Below are 3,423 nucleotides of genomic sequence, written 5' to 3' on the forward strand. Positions count from 1 at the left end.
ATGAAGCTAGACCCACCCTCAGCGCTTTCAGGCTCAGGCTCTACCATTACCATAGACCGATGGAGTCACAGGTCACTGTCCAGCATGTACGTGGAAGTAGAGTGGCGGAAAGAAAACGCTATATCTTTCAGAGAGATTCGAAGGTGTGTCAGGAACAAGAGCTGTCAACTAAAGGTTCCTGCCTTGTACGAAGATGGAACCGTGACCGCGAGAGCTAGATGGACACCCGGGATCCCAATGGCAGTTCAGAAATACTGGAGCGACTGGAGTGACACTATCACCTGGTCTCTGGGCTGAAAGTGGGGATGGTTGTCTTTTATTTGAATAGTGTAATCACAAAGTATTGTGTACATATGAATAACAATAAAGTCTTATCACAATGAACCCAATGTCGTTTTAGTTTTTTTTTGTTATATCAGTGTTTCGGTGGACGTGACGTTATTGGTACATTGCACACAGACACAATAAAAAAAGGCAGTACCGCTGCCAATAAGTGTCCAGCAGGCTCCAACCCAGCGCATATTATAGTGCCGACCTGTGGGACGGCAGGCAGTAACGTGTTGTGTTGCCTTGTGTCTGTTGATCATATGTAGGGACGACATGAGCGTTACATTACTCTACAACGATGAGATACCTAAACCGTTTTAGATTCACTACACCTATATACTCAGAGAGCTTCACAAAAGACTTATTGGAACGCCTCAGGAACAAGGCGTTTGCTTCCTATTCCATGGTGATCAGATCCACGGGTGACCAAACGCTTAGTGGGTTTGTTTATTTAAGAAGGCAAGGTACCCTCAACAGTGTGGACACGTACTTAAACAGCATAGCATCAAACTGCCGAGTAGAGGTAACACCAATTCTTCTGCGCGACTCCGCCAACACGTTGCTCCGGGAGTACTCCTTGCTTGTGCAGCACGGTGGTGGTGTGCTCGAACAGCAACACGGAGAGGAATTCGATATCATAACGGTGACACAGTATACGTTTGCCGCAACAGGTTACACTCCCACGGATCTATCGTGTCTGGTGGCCGACCTGGAGACATCCAACTATGTATCATACATAGTATTATTACAAGAAGATACCGCGTGTGGGTTCATACATGCCAAGGATGCGAAGTGTTCGCGGCGCATTAGGAAATCATTAAGCGGCAACCTGATTGTCGAGCCAGTTCACAAAGGCACAACTGACGGGGATGCCATTGACTTCTACAAGTCCGTGGCATCCAATGGAAACGGTGTCATTCTATGTGTGAAAGACCAAAGAACGGCCGCCGTGAACAACGGAATTGTTCCGATACACAGCTCGACTTTGACGAGGGAGTCCAAGTTGCTGGTTCGAAGATATCCGGTTGAAAACAAACCCGGGTGTTCTGATGTTATTGTTATACGTGATCCTTCAGCAGACACACTGATACTCGAGCAACCAGAGTCCCAATTGCCCGCTGTGATTTCCGAGACTCAGAAAACGGAACCTCTATCGGCGAGTACTCTAGCTCGCCGCGCAACGGCCACAAGAAGAGCTAAACGATCAGCAGTCCGCCACAATTCCAATTCCAACAGTCGTCGATGGAACAGTGTGTTTCACAGAGAAATGAACTGGTTGACGCGCCGTAAGCGTGTCACTGAATCACAGCCCATTACCTCGGCCGGCATCGACACGTGCGAAACCACTAAGACTCTGTTCAACATCAACACCTGCGAAGTGCTTCTGCAGTTGTACAACCACCATCGCTCATTTGTCACTGTAGTGGATTGACATTGCGTCTCGCGTGAACACCATGGACAAGTACGCGATTGTTACACAGGTAGGCGAAGGGACATATGGTGTTGTGTATCACGTTAAATGTCGCGCTACCGATCAATGCTACGCATTGAAGTGCCACGAAAATAACAAAGACGGCAGTATGATGGACTCCACCGTCCGAGAACTCTCTTGTCTATCGGCTCTGAGAGGCCACCCTAATATAGTGGAGACACTGGACTGTTTCCTTCACGATGGCAAGATATCAACGCTCATGCCCTATCTCCCCTTAACGCTGTTTAAGGTGATCTACCAGGGTCGCGATCACTCGGGCCTGTTGCCGATTACGTTCATCAGCCGTTTCTCTCTGGAGATCGCCGACGCTCTGTCTTACATGCACGGGCTTAACATGATACACAGAGATCTGACGCCCGCTAATGTGTTGCTCACAGCGGACACGCTAACTGTGAAGGTGGCAGATATGGGGCTTTCTAGGTATGCTGCAAAGTCCATGACTTCTGGGTTGGTAACGGAGTCCTACAGAGCCCCGGAATTATTTGACGCAGAGGAGGAGGAGGAGGAGGAGAAGGAGGAGGCATCTACTGCACAATACACCTGCGCAATCGACATGTGGAGCCTGGGAGTGCTGATAGTAGATGCCATGGAGGCGACGATGACCTTTCACAGTAAAAACTTTCCAACGTATAGAATCATCAAGGAAACTCTCGGTCGAAACGACCACAGCGCGAAAAGCATGTGGAATCCCCTGCGTGTAATGCCCACCCTAATGGGGTGTTTGCCAGTGAAGAGAATTGCCTTGGAATTGCTGCAGTACGACCCGAAGCACAGACTCACTGCGCGGATGTTACTAGATGACAGCAAATGGCAGCGGATTTCCGACGCGATCACCGACGTTGATATTGACCGTGTGAAACGTTATGCTGGCATTCGGCAAACAGCCTGAAATGCACACTAGTATGCATTTATGTTGCGATCTGAGGACGATCGTATGTGTGTGTATATGTTTGTGCATTCATCCAATAAAGCATCGTACTCCCTTGGTCATTGTGCAGTCATGTTTGTTTTATTTGTGTGGAAGACAAGATTGTTATGCATACAACCAGAGTCCATATATAATGTAATACCACATGTTGACACCGAGCAGACCCCAACAGCATCGTTGTTCATATATAGAGACACGCAAGCAGTGGCACGAGCAACACTTTGGCGTCGAGTCCTCCGTTGCGGCTGGCGTTGGAACAGCACACGTTGACTTTGTTGATCGTGGCTTCTATGTTGTCAACTGTGAACATATACCATGGTAACTAACACGTAGTTTATATATTACACAAACATACACACGTGTGGCATTCGGCGGGCTTACGTTTGGCTAATATGGCATACAGCTGCACCTTGGTGGTGTCCACGGGCTGCAGCGGGTCCAATTTGGGTATGTCGATGTGGTCGTCGTCTGTATATGCTAAGGACGACAAGAGTGCATTGTTTTTACTTGACACCCGATCCAACAACCGTGCCGTTATCGTAGCATACATATGTGCGTACTACTTACACCAAGTGGTGGTATGCGGTGTCATGTGCTCGGATTCCTTTGCCGTGCTCCCAGTGGCAGGACCATCGATTGGAGTATCATCAGGATTAGCGTCGAGAGCCCGACTGAC

The 3,423-nt window shown here is 48.5% G+C and overlaps 1 protein-coding gene across 1 annotated transcript; it reads left to right on the plus strand.

Annotated features, from left to right (window-relative positions):
* Window positions 1–1,781: 1,781 nt before the first annotated feature.
* Window positions 1,782–2,708, plus strand: LOC102082619 (cell division control protein 2 homolog 3-like). The gene has a single exon (XM_005466270.3). It carries the CDS (start codon window positions 1,782–1,784, stop codon window positions 2,706–2,708), a length of 927 nt encoding a protein of 308 aa, XP_005466327.3.
* Window positions 2,709–3,423: the final 715 nt, after the last annotated feature.

Source organism: Oreochromis niloticus, unplaced genomic scaffold (genome assembly GCF_001858045.2).
Source record: "Oreochromis niloticus isolate F11D_XX unplaced genomic scaffold, O_niloticus_UMD_NMBU tig00002978_pilon, whole genome shotgun sequence".
Taxonomy (NCBI): Eukaryota; Metazoa; Chordata; class Actinopteri; order Cichliformes; family Cichlidae; genus Oreochromis; species Oreochromis niloticus.

Coding starts and splice junctions, on each gene's coding strand:
- LOC102082619 (XM_005466270.3), top strand. CDS start 1,782: ATGGACAAGTACGCGATTGTTACACAGGTAGGCGAAGGGACATATGGT.